Source organism: Bombus affinis, chromosome 15, assembly GCF_024516045.1.
Source record: "Bombus affinis isolate iyBomAffi1 chromosome 15, iyBomAffi1.2, whole genome shotgun sequence".
NCBI classification, from domain to species: Eukaryota; Metazoa; Arthropoda; class Insecta; order Hymenoptera; family Apidae; genus Bombus; species Bombus affinis.
Genome location: NC_066358.1, coordinates 4,012,505 through 4,030,703, shown reverse-complemented (window position 1 = coordinate 4,030,703; position 18,199 = coordinate 4,012,505). Strand labels below are relative to the sequence as shown.

At 32.9% G+C, this 18,199-nt stretch overlaps 3 protein-coding genes across 9 annotated transcripts; 1 reads left to right on the top strand and 2 right to left on the bottom strand.

Annotated features, from left to right (window-relative positions):
- Positions 1-737: 737 nt before the first annotated feature.
- On the top strand, positions 738-3,123 carry LOC126924980 (transmembrane protein 230). Of its 2 annotated transcripts, none has more exons than XM_050740065.1 (4): positions 738-1,305; positions 2,028-2,143; positions 2,295-2,417; positions 2,608-3,123. In XM_050740065.1, exons 1-4 carry the CDS (start codon positions 1,281-1,283, stop codon positions 2,743-2,745), a joined length of 402 nt encoding a protein of 133 aa, XP_050596022.1. In that variant the 5' UTR covers positions 738-1,280; the 3' UTR covers positions 2,746-3,123. The 2 variants fall into 2 exon arrangements, with proteins under 2 accessions (XP_050596022.1, XP_050596023.1); XM_050740066.1 differs by lacking the exon at positions 738-1,305 and adding an exon at positions 1,455-1,619.
- A 5,652-nt stretch (positions 3,124-8,775) lies between these two features.
- Positions 8,776-13,209, bottom strand: LOC126924955 (phenoloxidase-activating factor 2-like). Of its 5 annotated transcripts, none has more exons than XM_050740029.1 (6): positions 13,051-13,209; positions 10,832-11,200; positions 9,996-10,301; positions 9,642-9,910; positions 9,237-9,400; positions 8,776-9,106 (listed from the first exon to the last, which is right to left on the bottom strand). In XM_050740029.1, exons 2-6 carry the CDS (start codon positions 11,182-11,184, stop codon positions 8,903-8,905), a joined length of 1,296 nt encoding a protein of 431 aa, XP_050595986.1. In that variant the 5' UTR covers positions 11,185-11,200; positions 13,051-13,209; the 3' UTR covers positions 8,776-8,902. The 5 variants fall into 5 exon arrangements, with proteins under 5 accessions (XP_050595986.1, XP_050595985.1, XP_050595983.1 ...); XM_050740028.1 differs by lacking the exon at positions 13,051-13,209 and adding an exon at positions 12,527-12,588; XM_050740026.1 differs by lacking the exon at positions 13,051-13,209 and adding an exon at positions 11,472-11,661.
- A 1,803-nt stretch (positions 13,210-15,012) lies between these two features.
- Positions 15,013-18,139, bottom strand: LOC126924943 (phenoloxidase-activating factor 2-like). Of its 2 annotated transcripts, XM_050739999.1 has the most exons (7): positions 17,891-18,139; positions 17,177-17,304; positions 16,263-17,107; positions 16,016-16,175; positions 15,643-15,920; positions 15,337-15,548; positions 15,013-15,247 (listed from the first exon to the last, which is right to left on the bottom strand). In XM_050739999.1, exons 2-7 carry the CDS (start codon positions 17,188-17,190, stop codon positions 15,131-15,133), a joined length of 1,626 nt encoding a protein of 541 aa, XP_050595956.1. In that variant the 5' UTR covers positions 17,191-17,304; positions 17,891-18,139; the 3' UTR covers positions 15,013-15,130. The 2 variants fall into 2 exon arrangements, with proteins under 2 accessions (XP_050595956.1, XP_050595955.1); XM_050739998.1 differs by lacking the exon at positions 17,891-18,139 and having other exon boundaries at positions 17,177-17,853.
- Between the last annotated feature and the right edge of the window lie 60 nt (positions 18,140-18,199).

Here is an 18,199-nt window from a genome sequence, read left to right as displayed (position 1 = left end):
AAAAATATTATATTGTATTGAATATCATATTGGATGACGAGGAGAGAATTATTTTTTATTGAGCATACATAAATATAGCGTTAATCTAGGCAAACGTTACAATCAGAAATATTAGTTTATATTGTGCAAGTGCGACAATTGTAATGTACCATAATGAACATAGAAAGGAGTGAGATATACCTTGTACATGGAAATCGATATTTTTACAAAGATATCATCGATATGTAGTTATGTTTCTCAAGCTGTACTTTCTTATTATACTTAGAGAAATTGTCTCTTCCATTCATTTCCTCGATCCTTCATATATACATATACGTATATATAAAGCTTGTAACCCTTTGAGCACAGCACTTCACTCGAGATTGCTGATGCAATACGCTCAGGTCTTTAAACACATAATCGCTTTATGTTACACGATGTTACGAACTGGAGAAACATTCATGAAATGAATAAGCATAGATCAATCGAAGTATTCGTGTTTGCTTCTTTATTGACAGTTTATTAATTCTTATGACGAAAACATATACATATATCTATTTTCGATACTCCATTATTTTCCATTCCTATTAATTTCAGTTTTATGTACGATAGTGATATAAATGTAAATAAAAAATATTGCAATGGAATATTTGTTTAGAAAATTTTAAGCATTATTATTGCGTTTGTGATGAACCCTCGCCATTGTACGGTACTGCGTCAAACGTCGTGGCGCAGAAAAGCACAGCTTCCACTTCTCTTCATTTTCGCAGATCGATCCGACCGACTGACAAACGTAATCGAAAATCTCGAGGTTAAAGTTGCCTATGCCAGTGGTGTGCGTAAGGAAAGTCTAGACGTAAATTACTTAAGTTTCATGTGACAAATTCCTTCACAAGTGTGTCTTTTATAACGAATCAGCAATGTTGTTTCATAAAAATTTGTAAGGAAAATACCAATCTAGCCCTCTCAACTTGTGAAAGAGCGAGCAACAATGGTCATATACAATTTTATCCATTCATTTGCATAACTATTGAATCTTGGATAATTTAACCAAGTATTTTAAGAGACTATAGAATCTCTTATATCGATATAAAGAGTGTCAAAAAAGTAGCGAACTTTTCAGAATTTAGTTCATTCGTTAGAAGAATATGCTGTTAAAAAGATTTATTAAAGTGAACTCGCGGCATGATCTTTTCGTTCAGAAGATCGTGCAACCTTATCTTTATCGATAGGAAAGTGGATGAAGAAGAAAATAATTACATATTTTCAACACGAGCATAAGTGTGCAATTGTTAATTGATATGTGGACGAGCTGGTTTGGCACAGGTAGTTTCTATTTCTTGATTTCATTTTTAGTTCTTGATACTAAAGTATTATTATAAATTGTTCAAACCAGAGCCTTCATCTTTATTCATTAATACTCGGTGATAGATAAATCAAGTATTTAAATATTCCCTCGGTATCTAGTCATTCCTTCTTTTAACAGACGCGCATGCGTCTTGAACTTAACGCGCGTTATCTAATATTGATAGACACATAACCTACAAGAGCTTGTTTTTAGTTGTTTCTACGAATATAACGAATGAAAAATTGATTATTTTCTAAATTGTTTTCGATGGCATGTGTTAATTAAGAATTAAGTAAGTACAGCGAGTTATTGATAAATTATAGAATATATGTGGATATAAAAGAGGTTAAAATGTTTACTACTCTAAGCCCAATTGATGTATTATATTTGTGTAGTATGGATATAAATAACTAAGTAATAATGTAAATGGTACTTATAAGTATTATATGCTAATAGTTTATATTTAAAAAAAAGATTTTTAATAAAAATTATTATAAATTAAATTGTCAAAAATAATTGAAACACGCTATTTATCTACACAAGATAAGTTTATTTGTGTGCAAGTGTATGATATAATACAGAAATTAATTTAATTTTGTTTACATAGACACTAATAATTTGGATATTGTAAAAATACGTAATTTTTTAAAAGATAGTTACACATGAAAAAAAATGCAATGTGTTTTATCCGTTTTTACAGATTATATTAACAAAGTGAGTATGTCAAGAAGAAAACCTGGCAGCGGTGACAGACAATTCAACAACGTGGATTATACACAGCTTACAGAAACTGACAATGGCTTTGTTGATTCACAGGTCAGATATCATCCTTTATGTATATTTTAAATACTCTTCTACTTCAAAATAACATAAATACATTAATTAAAGTCGATCAAAATGTTATGTAATTAAATTAAAAATAATTCAAAGACAAATACTAATGATTAATTACATTTGTCTCTAACAGTTTGTGAATCCACCTGTGAAAATACCATGGAAAGCCATTATGTTAGCTGCTCTTCTTTTTGTTGGAGGTACTATTATGCTCATCATGGGTAGTCTAATTGTAAGTGGACATATTGATTCAAAGGTAAGATATTTTAAATACCTTTTTTAAATATTTTTAACCCAAAAATATATAATACAGTTACTATTACATTTTATCATATCTAAGAAGAATATTCTATTCATTTTACTTGTAGCTGTATTATTTGTAATGACAATTTCACTATAAAGTAATGTACGTAGTGTGTATTTAATAATTACTTTATCTTTTACAGTATTCAGATCGTATGTGGCCAGTTATTATTTTAGGAATTCTAATGTTTATACCAGGTGCTTATCATATGAGGGTAGCTATTTTAGCTTATCAAAAGGTACCAGGTTATTCATTTGATGATATTCCAGAGTTTGATTAATGGACTATAACTTTTTTACTAAGTATTAGTTGAAAGGTCGAACATCGTTATTAATATATTAAATATTTAATTTACATCAAACTGTTTTATATAAATTGTAGATATATGTTTTTCTTGAAATATATATGTAAGTATTTACACCTAATATGACAATACAATTTGGTGTTGTACTTAAGTGTCCATTTTATGCAAGTATTGGATTTAATCTTAATTTAATTTAATTTTAAAACATATGACAATTATTCAGGATATCAAAAGTTTAATTGTCAGTATTACAACTACAATACATGTTATTTTTGTATAGCTGTAGTATACTTTCAAAAAGAACACAAATTCACATGTACATATTCTACCATTGTGTAATTACATAATACCAATAATCTGTGCAGTTTTATTGTACAATCTACCAAAACATAGTCAATTTAAAAATAACAAAGTCATTTTTTAATTTGTAATAACTTACGTATAAAACAATTCTAATGAAAATTAAAACAATAATCAATTTCCATAAACGAAATAGCTTAGAAAAAATGTAAAGAAATATTAATCCAAAGAGTTACCCATTTTGATAAGAAGTAGAATCTTGTTTTCATTACTTTTCTACCTTATCCTTTAAGTAACAAGATACTTTTCTTAGTTAATTTACATATTTTATCTAATCTCTTTTTTGCTATTAAAATGGGTGGATTAAATTGACTTTTCAATATATTTTTCATTAAAATTTTGCTTTTTTCAATCCTTCCAGATTAGTCTTTTCTTTTACCAATAAATTTCTTATTTAAAGCGATATTTTGTAAAGAATTAAAGTTCATTTATAAAATTGGTAAATTTCCGTAGTGAATATTATAGTAGATATAACTTGCTTCAAAATTAAGATATATATTGAATTCTCTTGGGTTAATATTACCGAGTCCATGTCCAACATGCAATAAAAATTGTATCATTGAATCCAATATTGCAAGATACATTTCTTCTTTTGTCCAATTGGTATTAGGTTGTTCGGAAAGTTTCTTTCGTTTTATAAGGAAATAATAGAAGCACAATGTTTTTTGTTTTATATCAGTTTATTAAATTATACACGAACATAATAATAGAAATATAACGAAATGGATCATATCTAATTCAATAAAATAATATAAAACAAAAATTGTTGTTCATCTATTATCACCTTATGAAACGAAAGAAACTTTTCGGACAATCTAATATTTATATTAAAATGTATCATTGGAAACAACTGATCTCAAAAACTAATGAAGATAATATATGTATTGATATAAATATTTCTTATGAATAAATTTTAATTTTATTTTTTTAAATATAAAAATGCACTAATACGTATCTGTTCTACCTGTATTCTAGAATATATTCCTAATCCAACTGCAGTGTGATGAAACATTTTGACAAATCGATATCAGTATCAAATAGCTTAGCAATTAATGCACGATATGTAACAGTGTTTAGTGTAAGATCGTAACGATTAATCACTCTTACAATACGCACAATAAAATGGTCATCTTTTTCTAACAGAAGCACTGGTATTAGTTTATTTACGAAATTCGTAAGATCTAAAAAGGATAGTAAAAATTAAAAGTTTATACTTGTTACATATTTGTATAACCAATACACTTCATCTTACCTAATTTTGGATCAAAATTGCTATATTGGTTCTGAACTAGAAATTGCAGAAGAAAATAAGCATATACTGGAAATTTTCTTACAAAATACATCTAATAAAATGGTCATTATTTTTACTTTAAGAAAGATACCTTTTACAATACACAGTAATTTCTACTTACAAAGATCAGTATACATAATACTAGTTTCTGAAAAGAGTAAGCTATATGAAAATGACTATAATTAATTATAATTGTTATTTTAAATATCATCTCCAACATATTAAAGAACTCTTAACTCATGTCTAAGTAACAAAAAAGCTTCTATAGGTTGTTGATTTGTTAAGTATATTTCAACAAAGAGCATAATAGTTACAGCATTAATCTTACAGAAATAAATTTGTGATTTTACCATACTATAAAGCATATTTACCAATATCAAACAATATTTGGTAACATACAGTGGTCACTCTAGTTTGGACTAGGTAAGGTGCGTAAAAAATAAAATATATTTAGAAAAATTTTTGAATAAATATTAACATTTAATTGTGTATCTTTATTTTATTTATAATAATAATAATAGTCACATATTGGTTTTTGCCTATTGTGATCTTATCTCAATAAATACAAAGATTTTTCTTATTTTATACTCCTATATTCTAATCATCCTTAAGTCATTTAAGTAAATCTTTATTTTATTATAGTAAATTATGATAGAAGTGACCAAGTTCATACAAATTTAGCATTTACGATTTAAAATAATATAACACGTAAATTTTATACTACAACTTGAGAATTAGCTAATAACATTTTATGTAATCAATAAAAACTTATCTGATTATTTTTGTCAGATTTAAACAACAAAAAATATATATATACATATATATATTCACTATTTTAGTTTATAAGTATAAAACTTAATTTAAAAGTATAAAATATGTATACATAGAAATATATGTATGCCCAAACATAAAAAAGAAATAACATAAATAAACACCCAAGAATAACTATACAGGGAATTCAAAAAAGACCGTTCAATATTTATATGATACATAAGCATTATGCTAGTACTAAGTCATTTATCATAATGATAATATGTGTTTACTAAGGCTCATTTATTCAGTATGCTGTGTATACAAATATTAAATGGTTTTTTTGGACACTGTATAAATTATGTTTGTGACAACAGCAAATATGTAAAACAAGAAATTTTATTTTTTTATTTACCTATTATATAATTTTAAAGAATAATTTTCATCTTGTACATTATCACTGTTATCTTGTTCATTTCTCTCCTTGTGTCCTTCTCAAATATATTTATATGTTCATTTGTCTCTAATAATCTCTCTGATTCATTTACCGTAGAACATGAATCTGGTGATCCAATGCCTTGATCATATTCAGATAATATATCTTCTTTTATTCCTTGAATTTTATTTTTATTCTTAATCAATTTTTTAAAGGATGACAGTATATTGTAATTTATTTTACAATCTAGTTTATGAATAATATTAAAATTTACTTCCTCAGTATGTGATTGTGTGCTTATATGTTCTTGTACAATAATTTCTATAATTTCTGGATTCAGATGTCCTATCTTAAGCAATAAATTTTTCAATGTAATCCAATATTCACCAGGCATAATATATTCTTTCAATATTTTTGAAACCCAATTTATGAATTCAAAGTCATTATTATTCACAATGGTTCATAGCGTATCATATTTTTAATAGTATTGGTTAAAACTTTTAACTCGTATAATTTTGTAACTATTTTTAATATATAACGGTTATATTATATAATATATAATATATAAGATTCATTTTCCTCTGATGGTACACAACTTCTACTGAACTTTCTTTTTTTGGGAGTATTATTAGTACATTCTGGTTAGTACTGTTACATTTTTGACTTAATAAATCTTTGCTCTTATATGAATTCTTATTTGGAGTATGTATTATATTATTTCCCTCTTCAACAAGGTTTTTATTGTTACAGTCTGAATTGTAATTTTCATTATATTTATCTATTTTTAAATTTTGATCTAATTCTGATAGCTAGTACATCTGTCTTCTTTTTATTCGTATTTTGTCTATAATTGATTTAGTATGTTTTTTCCATGTAAGTTGTGTGTTTAAGTGGAGTCCTAGGTATTTAACTTGCCTTGTTTATGTTATGTGAGTGCCATTCAATTGAATGTAATATGCTTGAATTTACTGGGGTTTGCTTTTATTTGTTTATCTTGTAGCTATTTTTCTATTTTTGTGGTGTGCCCTTGTTGTAATGTGACTGCTGTTTCTGGATTAGTGTGCCTAACTTGAATAAATATATCAATCGAAGTTAGAAGTTACGTGTGTAGACGAACATTAGGACAACTGAGGTTACAAAGTCAAAAAGTACAATGAATATTTACATATATTATAAGTTCGTCGTTTCAGAGCCATTTGAAGACTTAAGTGCCCATTTTTTTCTTACAACACAACTTATTCACCTTCACCTACTACATTTTTATACCAACTAGAAGTACGAGGAGGCACGCACAAATTACCATAAGTTACGAACATGCCTGTTATCAGTTAAGAAGATTAAAAAGTACAGAATTATTCGAATAATTAATTCCAACAAGAAGTGTTTATATTAACAGTTATACTGTGAATAATTAGTACATGAATTTTAGAAAGAAAGCTTCCTTGATTCTTTCATAAATTGATGACATTAAATTCAAAAACTTATTACAAAGAATGCAAATAATATTATACAAATCTTTCACATAAATAAATTACAAGTACAATTAAATGTAGGCTATGTTAAATTAAAAAGAAACAGATATTTTTAATTATATAAAAAATATACGTTTCTTTCAACTATGGCAGTAATATAATTTTTAAAGCTTAATAAAAACAGCGCTTACTTCATACTACTACAGTTGTTACAATCGAAGATACTGAGAACAATAGTCAACGCCCCATGACATGTTCGAAACGAGGATATATGCAGACTTAAATATACCAACGGTCGAGGAAGAAATCGGCAGGTACGCAGAAAGATACAAGCGAATAACGGCAACATCCAAACTAGTTGGCTGCTGAAGCCAGCAAAACTCTCATAGAAAAAAAGACTAAAAAGAAAATACCCAGCTGTCCTCGCTAAAGAAATAAAATAATCAAACTCGAAAATGGTATCTCGCTGTGAATAGCCATACACATGTTATTTAGCAATTAAGTTAGAAAAATTTACCAAATGTCCAGCTCGACAAATTGTAAAGTACAAATTAAATAATAAAATAAAATAAAATTTCATATTAACTATACACAATGTATTTCAATCCATGTATTACAAATGAAACGCTTAAAATTTATCCGACTTCCCGCGTTTACATACATGTATATATACAAAAATTCTTGAAATAAGACCCCGCCGCGCGAAACGCGCAAACGAATTATTATGTCAACCACCGATTGGAAAGTTGCATTTCAATAAAAAAAAAACAATTGTGCATGTTTCTAGCAATTGTAACCAACCTGAATGAAGGATTGTTCACGATATTTTTCCTAGAAAGCAGGTATACCTCTCTAAAATATGCTTAAGGGTCTGGAAACACAATACATTTTGCTGTCTCTACAGCGTATCTGAAGAGAATCAATGGAGTGGTGTGCTCATAAGCTATTTCATTTGCCAAACACGTGCTAAATGCACCTTGTAGAACCCTGTAGAAGTGCACCTGTGACAGCGACCATATCCAAATCCACGTCATTCCTCACTACCTGACGATGAATCTTTAGACCGTGACCTTACCTTTGCACACAGCCCAACACCAAATTTTCCCCATCACGTAGGGCACTCAGGATCCTCTCCGTGCTCCTCAACTTCGACAAACTCGACATATAAAACTGCGTCATTCGACCACAAGACTTGTCTTGGGTACAGTCTTGGCCGCGATTTGAACAACTATTTTAATACTTTGTAACTTCATTGTAATATTGTATTTAACCACTTTTGTGAATAAAAGCATATAAAAATATAAAATGACAGTCAAGTTAAGCTATTGCTCAGCTCTTCCTTTTTTATCATGAATTTTACGTGACAAAGTCTACGACCAAATATAATTTTATGATCATCATTATTTAATATTTTTTTTTATCTCCATACTTTTTAACTGTGGAGATATTTGACAGATTAGTCACTCGACATAAAAGTTATATTCAATCGTTAGCTTTAACTTTATAGAAACTGTTATTTCCCGTTAGGTATTTACGTTTATTTTCCACGTTCACTTTCCACGTTTACTTTTCACATTTAATTTTACAATACAAAGGGCAAGAGGAAAGATCTAGCCAAGAAAGTAATGCCAAAGCTATTTAAAATTGGGAAAAAATATCTAAGTTTCGAGAGAATATTTTTCTGAAAAAAAATCCACTAACGGATGTCACGCACATTATTATTAAAAAAATAGTACCCGAAGAATACAGCAGTCTTTCCATGGAAAAACGACATTGATTGCTATGTGTACAAACTTATAAAACGATGTGCAAAAATCAATCAGTCTATACTTGAGGTTGGTAAACGGTATTATCCAAATTGTTAAAAGCCATTTGTTCATCGATCCAATCACGCGCTGAGGCAACATTGGCATAAACACCTGGAGTTCCACCTTCCGCGCAACCGATTCCCCATGCTACAATACCTGCTTGCAAATACGTACTAGGATTACTCTTCATGGGGCATACAAGAGGACCTCCTCCATCACCCTAAAAGAAAATTTTATACTCTATAATACATGATATACGATTTACGTGATACTACATGATAATACATGACAATAAAGCTATAATGGATTTGACAACTGATTGTAAGATCTATGTATAATAATTAATTTACTTTGCATGTATCTTTCCCAGGCTCTCCACCAGCGCACATAAAGGTTTCGTGAAGACGGAAGTATTTTCCTAATCTAGTTTCTCGAAGCTTGTTCTGGCATTCACTATGAGGCACTGTCGGTAATTCTACTTTCTTCAAGATTACCTGATAGTGTCCCTCCTTACCTATACAACAAACGTTCCAATTAGAAGTCCGAGAATTTTTAGAATAACATTGAATAGATCTATTCAAATTGATAGATTAGAGACACGCTGGTTCGGTTGGTTGGGCACGAATTTATAACCGGAAAATCCTCGATTCTCAAATCCCGATTGAGTTTCGTAATTGTATTGTGTTTATATCAGCGCGCTTTCTAGTGGTTCGAAATCTACGTAAAACTGTAGGCGCTCGCCTGGAGATCTTTACCAAAGATGTCTCTGCCCCAGCCACTAGCGAAACACCGAGAATTATCGAACACAGCATTTCGTTCTGGCAGGCAAACGAGATCCACGTTGTCCACGAGGTTCACCGGCTCAGACAAGATCAAAATGGCGAAATCATAAAATAGAGTTCCGGCTTTATAATTTTGGTGAACGATCACTTTTTCTACTTTACGATCTTGATGAGGATATATTTCGTCCTTGGTTTGCGTGTCCCATTCTCCAGCACGAACTTTCAACTCAGATGGTTGTTTTCTATTGGAAAATTATAAGTGTTTAGTTACAAAATGCCAGGTGAATCGATGTCAATTATAATATTTAGAAGGACTAGATTATTTACCCTTGCACACAGTGGGCGGCTGTTAAAACAGCCAGCTTGTGAATCAAGGAACCTCCGCATTGATAAAGGTTCACTTTCTCATTTCCGATCATTTCTTCCTTCAATATAGCCACCATCCACGGGAACTCGCCAAATTGCGCTTCGTTATCTTTGTCGCCGGTAATTCTGAAACCAACGCCGTTGGGGTGTCTTTGCCCGCAACCTTTCCTCGTGATTGGCGGGGGCGTAATTATTTCGTTGGGATTAGTCCTGTCTGGTGGCTTACAACAGACTTCCAGGTAGTTCGCGCATTTGCCCCATGAGGCTCTGTATCGTTAACATTGTGTACATTGTTGAGGTTGCATTTCCATAAATCAATATTATAACGAAGATACAAAAACATAAGATGTAATTTATACAATGACACTATAAAGATTCAAATGTAAAAATTTCTGGCTAGACAAATTTCTCACTTCATATTTCAAAAGCCACATCAAAAGAATTTTAACTGTAATACTGGTTAGAGTGGTTGACGATATTGCTTTTATTACATAAAGTGAAAAATCTATCTGGAGTAAATCCAAAGATAGTCTCATACGGCGTGCACATTCGATTCAATGAGAATTAACGCTCACACGAACAAGTAATAAACAAACCTGACACCCACATATTTTGTTAGACAAAGAATCATCGTACATGCAAAATCAGCTTTGCTGTGTATTTATTCATACTCAATAAATATACCTATATGTTCATAACATAGATACAATTAATCCAATATTACTTACAATCGTGCACTACTTCTCCCAATAACAGTGCTAACACTTGCCACTTTGAGACTAATCTTTAGAACTCACCCCATATAGCTAGTCTCATCATCGAAGCCGAACCTGATATCAATGATTGTTTCTCCGTTGTCTGAAATGGTGCCGTTTTGACATAGATAATACGGTACGCATTCACAGTCTTCTTGTGGTTGTTTCGGCTTGTTATCTGTACCCAAAATAGTCGCCGCTGTAGTGGAGGTTGGTTGTTGATTAAATACGTCCGATATTAAAGCATTCAACTCAGCGTCCGCCATAGGGGCCTGAGTTGAAGAATTTGTTCCAGATAAGCTCGCTATCAAGGAATCCAATCCACCATCGTTTTGGGGGGCTGATACAACCAAAGAAAAACTGGACACAGCCAGTGTCAATAGTATTCCCCACATTGCTGTGTTGAAAGTTCTGAAACAGAATTATTCCATAGATTAGAGTGGATCTTTACAATCTCAAGAGCATGAGGTGCAACGGCTCTTGAGGCTTTGAGTTCTTGAGATGGTATAAGTAGGGACTATCGGTTAAGAGGATGTTAACCAGACCTTTCTCGGGTTTGGGATAAACCCTTGGCGTGATTTGTCAAGCCTCGAGCGGATAGATTAAATAATTTACTTGATTGGTCGATGAATGTTTTTCGAATGAAGATTCGATTCGATTCGATGCAAGAAAATAATCTTACCGTTCTCGATGCAATACAATATTTTTATGAAGAAAACACGTTAATCTAGTTACACCAGTCTCGCAAGAAAAAAGAAAATGCGATTGGTTCATCGATAGTTTGCACATATCTGAATGTCCACAAAAGAACAAGATCAATACTCAAATGGATGCCCCAAAGTAAATATCTACGAGCATCGCAAGAGATTATAGGCTGACTACGGTAGTCTCATTTTGTTTTGCATATAAATAAGAATGACTTCACGAAGATAAAACCGGTATGACGCGACGATATCCCTCCCCTCCTCTCCCCCTCCCCTTTAGATACACAAAAATAGGGGAAGCGTTTCGAAAAATTGACCGTAAGGTAAGCTCGAGGCGTTCAATCATTAACATTGACCATTATTCGTCTTTTATGCAGTTTCATACTAATTTCTTCTAACGCTTTCAAAACATATACACAGGATAATCGTTCATAGTTGACATTAGCGTCCAACGTAAAATAATTTATCTTCATTACACTAGTCGACGAGACAGATGATCAACTATGTTGATAAATGTAATTGTCGTTTACCTTGATAAAAAAAATACATTTGATATTCAGGGAAATATTCAACATGAGGAGACTATAGAAATCCGGAGAAGTTCACGGTCTGACGAATAATAATTTGTTGGTTTCGCAATCTAACCGCAATCATTGAAATTAAGGCAAGAGATTCAAGGTTTCCTAGAAAAAGTAATTATCGTTTCACTGCGTAACCAAACGTAAATCAACATTTGACTGTAAACTTCGTCATGGGTGGCTGAACGCGATTAATTGTCCAGCATATTACGCAATGTTTATAAATAATCCGTGAATTTTAAATAAGCAACATTTTCCTGTTCGAAATTTCCATGATTTATCGCGTTAGCTCAAAAGAGATGTAAATAAAATCGTTAAAGCGAAAAATCGTAGAAACATGCAGTCAGATGCCAAGAACTAAATGTAAAACTTAACAAATCATCGTTTTAATGGGAAATTATTATGTAAGCATCTGCCCCCGTATTCGTGTCAGATCGGCTATTCATGACACTGACCTTTTTCTTAATCTACTTGACACTATTATATGGAACCGGTTGACCATCCGATCGAAACATCCACATTCTCGAACTGAAATATTCTTTCACTCTTTTACGTCGATTAACCGAACGAACTTGTCACTTAGGTATAAAATCAACCATCAAAGATACTTTTACAGAAATTACTCTAACCGTAATAAATACATACGTATTTATCACATTTCAAGGAAACAAATGTTAGTATTGCCCGTCAAGGACTTCCAAGAAAACTTCCAACAATTTCTTCATACCTTTACCTTCTTTTATATCTTTATAAACAGTGTGACACACGTTGTACCTAGAATTTCTCTATAGTTGCACAAGGTTTATTCACATAATTGACAAATAGATTTTTCTACTAAAATCAAAAGAACTAAAATTTATAATCATATTCCTGTTACTTTAATTATTTAATTTCGTTAAACAGCAAAAAGTATATAACTACAATACAATACATTACGTTCATTTAATACGTCGTATATAAAAAACAATAGAGTACTCACTATAAATCGATCTTAAATAGACGCTGCCGAGTTTTCTTCTGGAAGAGCAACACGACAGAACGTCGAGCTCACGATTTCTTCGTTTGCACATATAGCAGCCTAGCTTCGAGCATTTATGAGAGTTGCCCCCACCAGTATTCATGATTTCATGATTCTCCATTCCAGCGTTCATATATAACGCGTATTATGTTTCCTCTGAACTCTTAACCCATTCGGTATTGACATGATCTTGCTCCCACCAGTTAGGTGGTATTCCCCATGCGCAACCATGGAATTTATACGAACAGGTTTCTTTCCTTTTCGGAATAGGTAGGATTCCCTTTTTTAACAATCTCGTTATTACTTATAAATTTTTACGCCATTATTTATAAATTGTACAACTTATTCCAATACGTACGTCTTAACGCTGATTTCCGAAGTCTGTTGATGTCCAAACTCGGAAGCTTGTCTTTCGAGATATTCATAATAAAAACTGAATTTGATTTCCTCTTGGATTCGTTACCGAAACAGGTTTTCGTGAATTTAAACAGTGGTATTTCTATTAGTAAAAATAAAATTGTAACAGGTCACTAACTTTGCGTATAATCATCGAACGATAACCTCTCGAGGATTTGTATCTATCCCCATTTAATTTCAACTGCTGTTGCTTCTAAAGAACGTGTCGGGAATTTAATATATTCTTAGAATTCGCCATTTTTTTATGTTAAGGTCAAGTATACTCCTTAACTATTCTGATTTCAGTTACTCGTACATATACCAAATCAAAAAAAGATACTAAAATTATTTCTTTGTTGTTACTTTGTCATTTCTTTGCTGTTTTGGGCATGTAGGTCTAATGTAGACAAATCATTTTTGTTCGCGCAATATCACCACAATTATATACTTTTCTCTGTTTTCTTGTTTAAAAACAACGAAGATAGACATATTACGATCGCAGTGACATCGCGCGCAGAAATCGTTTGTATCAGACTTTACTCGAATAAATGATTTGACGTATAATAATTGATTTATTTTACACTAGATGTCGCGACAATGGATGGATGATATCGATGCAATCTAGATGCGTTGTAAAAAATAGGTCGCAACAATGTCCCGTTAATCGTTCTTATCAATTCGTGAGATTTTACAATAGCTGATATAACATTCACGTTATAATATATAGCGATGCATATCATAGATAATTGATGGGAGAATATTATTATTATCTGGGAGAATATCATAATAGTGTGCATTGTTCACCTCCTAGTGACTCAAAACTGTAATCAATATTTTTCTAACCGAATGACATAGTTTAGTTTCATGGAATATTTAGAGGAAACATTTGTAGTTTTATAGGTTATGTTTGTTACTGCTTCGAACAAAAGTCGGTACATATTGCGTTTATTCGAACACAAAATATTTTTTTTTTTTTATTATTATTATTATTATTTAATTTGTACTTTACAATTTGTCTAGCTCGACATTTGGTAAATTTTTCTAACTTAATTGCTAAATAGCATGTGGATGGCTATCCCTAGCAGGATACCATTTTCGAGTTTGACTATTTTATTTCTTTAGTGAAGTCAGGTGATGTTTTCTTTTGAATCTTCTTTCTATGAAAATTTTGTTCGCTTCAACAGCCAGCTGGTTTGGATGTGTTGCCATTCTTCCCTTGTATTTTTTTGCGTACCTACCGATTTTTCCTTGACCTTGGTATTTTTAAATCTGCGTATATCCTCGTTTCTGACTTATTATGGGGATTGACTATTGTTCTCAGTATCTTCGATTATAGCAATTCTAGTTGAATTATGTGGTTCATTGTTGTTATCGAACATAAAACATGGCTATGAGGAAAATTCATATAAGAAGGGGAGAAAGGAAATAGAAACAAATGCCAGAAATAACATGGCAGAGAAGGCATGACAGAGATAATTTCATCGAAGCGCTAAATTATCACATTCGTTACATTTACAAAAACAAATATTTTCTTGCGCTATATATTTCTTTATGGTACACAATTTTACACAGTAAATGACACAAAAATATGCATCATAAATTAAAAAGACTAGATAAAAAATTTATAAACTATATTTATTTTCTATTACGCCCCGTAAGTTGCCAATTGTTGACCGATCCATTGCGAGTATTGCGCTACATTCGTGTAAACGGCGGGAATATTTGATGATCCGCAACCGATTCCCCAAGACACTATACCAGCCTAAAAAAAGAAGTTCAAAATAATTTTTGTACTTTTTTTTTCTCATTTTTAGGCACCTCTAGAACGTAATACTTGAAGTAATGTGATACCTGAAAGTATTGTCCCGTGGCTGTAGGACACACAAGAGGTCCACCGCCGTCTCCACGGCACGTATCCCTATTTGCTTCTCCTCCAGCACAAACAAAGGAGCTATGTAGCTGAAAATACGTTCCTAGTCTCGTCGTTCGAAGACGATTTTGACAATCGGTTCTGTCCACCAGAGGAAGTTCTACTTTCCTTAACTCAGTTTGATACGTTCCACCTGTGTTGCGACATTTGATTACGGTTTGATAAGTAGGAGGACGTTGCGATTATGTATAAATAAAAAAAAGATACAAATATCATAATGATCTTACCGAACGAGTTCTTTCCCCAACCTGTGCCGATACACCTAGTACCAGCAGGAAATATTAATCCCTGCTGCGGCATACAAATAGGGGCAACGTTGACATTCAATTTCACCGGTCCGCTTAAAATGACGACTGCTATGTCGTTGTATAGAGCAGCACTATAGAATTGGGGATGGGTTATTATGGCTTTTATGTTTACGTCTTGAAAGGGTAATGGTTGGTCGCCAGCTTGATTTTCCAGATCCCATTGACCAAAACGCGCTATCGGTCTACCATTTCCTAAACTAACAAGCTATATTTTGATATCCATTTCTCGTAAATTTTAGTATTCAATAGTCAAGTTGAACTTCCAGTTATAAAATTTGCATAATCTGCTTACTTGGTAACACAATGCGCAGCCGTAAGGACAGCGCTCTTGGTAATCATAGATCCTCCGCATTGGAATAGATATTTACCATCTGATTGTATTGTTAACAGAGCTACCATCCACGGAAACTCGGCGAAATACGTTTTTCCAGTGTCCACAGGGTAAGGTTGAGCTGTGAGAAAATAAACATCAGATTCGATTAACTTAATGTTCCATTAATTTAACAAGACTCAACAATCATTTACAACAATCTATGTACCTGCCGCGTACGTTTTATTCTGAATACCACACCCAGGTTGCGAAAAGGACGCTTCACCATTTATGACACTCTCTCCTAATCCATCTAAACCGCGATTTCTTGCTACATTGATCGTAGAAGAGGCTCGACAACAAATTTCGTCCGTGTTTCCACACACGGAGAACCTTGGATCGATGGCACCAGCTCCATCTGTACTGACAGAGTTTCCTGGCGTGCATAACCAACTTTTCATACAATAACAAGCCTGAGAAGTCCCAGGATTTCTAATGGGCCCGATTGCCACTGGAATCCCATTTCCATAGCCTGTATTTATCCCCTGACAGCAAGAAGTAGGCACAGGACACGTCTGTTGATTGTAAGTCACCACAGGATTCACGATCCCGACGTTTACTGGAATCACGATGCCGTTGTTACACTGGATTGCATTTCCACATAATACACAAATTTGTGGAGAGACAACCGGAGGATTGGTTACTACAGGATACTGGATCACGCTGGTCGGTCTGCAGCATACCATGTTGCTGCTGGGACACTGAATATATTGCACACGAGGATTGATTACGCCTTCTCCACCATAGCCGATGATTCCGTTTGCATCACATTGAGTTACAAGCACGCAGACACAGATTGGGACAGGTTGAGGGTTTGTGGTTGGAAAAATCACCGGCGGGAGAGTCGAGGTGGTCGTTGCCTTCGTAGTGGTAATTGTCTTCATAGTAGTAGTAGTAGGTTTCATTGTTGTTGTTGTTGTTGTTGTAGTTGTAGTAGGTTTCATAGTAGTGGTGGTGACTGTTACGTTCCGTAGATGACAACACACTTCCAAGTCTCCGGTGCATCTTCGGTATCTGTTTTGACATAAGAAACGACCAGTCAACCAAACGAATTAATTTTATTGGTGGTATAGAAAAATTTACCGAATGTCGATCATTCCAATGTTTTCTGTAATTATGGTACGATTAGCGTCACATAGGTAGTAAGGAACGCAAATGCAGTCTGCGGTTGGCGGGGTGGTTGGCACATTCTCTATCTTCTGGATCTTTTTCTTCAGTTTGAGTAGATGAAAAAAAAATAAAGGTGACGAGGCACTGTGAAACGTTCTGTCCACTTTTCTCACCTCTTCGTTCGATTTGTTAGAAGATATTATTTTTGAAATCATCAAGAAGATCGTGATAAAGTAAACTAGCACAAAAGGCCGCAGCATGGCTTGTTTTCTATTCGCTGGCTCGTTCTCTATTGAACGATTTTTAACACGACTCGTCGTTTATGTATACAGGATGTGTCGGTTTCCTGACATACTGGGAATATCCAGATTTCATGCACAAGGCTAATAGGTTGTTTTATTATATGGACCAAGTTCTCAATTTTCTAAACAATAGCGCAACTACGTCATGGTTTATCCACTGGCTCGAAGATGCGGCAAGATAAAAATTAATGTTCCCGCACACGTCGCCGCTCATCGTGACAAAATGTTTACGAGCTCTTCTTTCTGTTTGGTTATTCTATATTTATTGAAGAGCTATTTTGATACGCTAGGCTTGTCTATAATAAAATCATTGACAATATCCACTTACACTAGAGCGATTATTTGAGCAACTCGTCGTAACGAATACAAAGAGTGACCCACTTACCTAGTAAACCGTCGGCTATCACAAAAGTATCGGCATAAAATATTATGACCAGCTACAAGTTAATCTGCACGCGAAATAAATAACTTGCGTTTAAATCGCGTCGGACAAATTAACTTTAGTGTCCCTGATATCGATGTTTGAGATTAAATTTGAAAACGGAGAGGCAATGTCGGATTAAGAAGAAAAGATATTACGTTTTAGTCACGGTGCAAAAAGTGCTACAAAAATCCTGACGGTCAGTTAATCATCGAAACGCAGCGACGTGATTGCTTCTACCGGTTGGAAGAGTGCGAAACGATTTGTGCTCGG

Coding starts and splice junctions, on each gene's coding strand:
- LOC126924980 (XM_050740065.1), top strand. CDS start 1,281: ATGTGGACGAGCTGGTTTGGCACAG. Junction 1,306..2,027: donor GACGAGCTGGTTTGGCACAG/GTAGTTTCTATT, acceptor CCGTTTTTACAG/ATTATATTAACAAAGTGAGT. Junction 2,144..2,294: donor ATGGCTTTGTTGATTCACAG/GTCAGATATCAT, acceptor TGTCTCTAACAG/TTTGTGAATCCACCTGTGAA.
- LOC126924955 (XM_050740026.1), bottom strand. CDS start 11,578: ATGTGCAAACTATCGATGAACCAATCGCATTTTCTTTTTTCTTGCGAG. Junction 9,911..9,995: donor GCCGCCCACTGTGTGCAAGG/GTAAATAATCTA, acceptor ATTTTCCAATAG/AAAACAACCATCTGAGTTGA. Junction 9,401..9,641: donor CTGGGGCAGAGACATCTTTG/GTAAAGATCTCC, acceptor TTTGTTGTATAG/GTAAGGAGGGACACTATCAG.
- LOC126924943 (XM_050739998.1), bottom strand. CDS start 17,463: ATGCTGCGGCCTTTTGTGCTAGTTTACTTTATCACGATCTTCTTGATG. Junction 16,176..16,262: donor GAATAAAACGTACGCGGCAG/GTACATAGATTG, acceptor ATTTTCTCACAG/CTCAACCTTACCCTGTGGAC. Junction 15,549..15,642: donor TTGGGGAAAGAACTCGTTCG/GTAAGATCATTA, acceptor GTCGCAACACAG/GTGGAACGTATCAAACTGAG.